We start from the raw sequence: 470 nt of genomic DNA, 5'->3' as shown, positions 1-470 counted from the left end.
ACGGGCTGTGCCCAAGCTGGGAAAAACGCCGGGAGAGGGTTAAGGCTGGTCAACGGCGGGGATGGAAGACGTTGCCCTGTGCGTGGCATCACCTCTCCATCCTTGGGGGTCCCACGGGAGCTGAAACCCCTCCAGCCGGCTCCTTTCGGGGGGTTCCTCTGTAATCCCCATCCCACCAGGACGGGCGAGACGATCTTTAAGGTCCCCACCAACTCAAACCATTCCATAACTCGAAGGAGGCACCGGCTCTTGCGTCCGATCCAGGCGGATACAGGATTTCCCGGGTCTATTGTTGGCAACCCCTCCTCCCACAACAGCCTCCAAGGCCACCGGTGAGGTCGGAGACAGAAATAACCCCCCCAAAAAAATAAAATAAAATGCTCTTTAGGCTTTTGTTTCATTCGTGCGGCCGTACCCCCTCTCTCCGCCTACACCGGCGGAAGCCCGGAGAAGCCGCCGTGCCGGCACGG

At 59.6% G+C, this 470-nt stretch overlaps 1 protein-coding gene across 1 annotated transcript in view; it reads right to left on the bottom strand.

The window, feature by feature from the left end:
- Positions 1 to 227, bottom strand: part of LOC104282843 (cholesterol side-chain cleavage enzyme, mitochondrial) — a 10,119-nt gene extending 9,892 nt beyond the window's left edge. The window contains exon 1 of the mRNA XM_009880971.1: positions 177 to 227. Within this exon, the coding sequence (XP_009879273.1) occupies positions 177 to 227 (51 nt within the window). The remainder of the gene's footprint in view (positions 1 to 176) is intronic.
- Between the last annotated feature and the right edge of the window lie 243 nt (positions 228 to 470).

The sequence above is a fragment of the Charadrius vociferus genome, unplaced genomic scaffold (assembly GCF_000708025.1).
Source record: "Charadrius vociferus isolate BGI_N301 unplaced genomic scaffold, ASM70802v2 scaffold933, whole genome shotgun sequence".
Lineage (NCBI taxonomy): Eukaryota > Metazoa > Chordata > Aves > Charadriiformes > Charadriidae > Charadrius > Charadrius vociferus.
The sequence above is the reverse complement of the archived record's forward strand: the minus strand, read 5'-3'. Positions and strand labels throughout refer to the sequence as shown.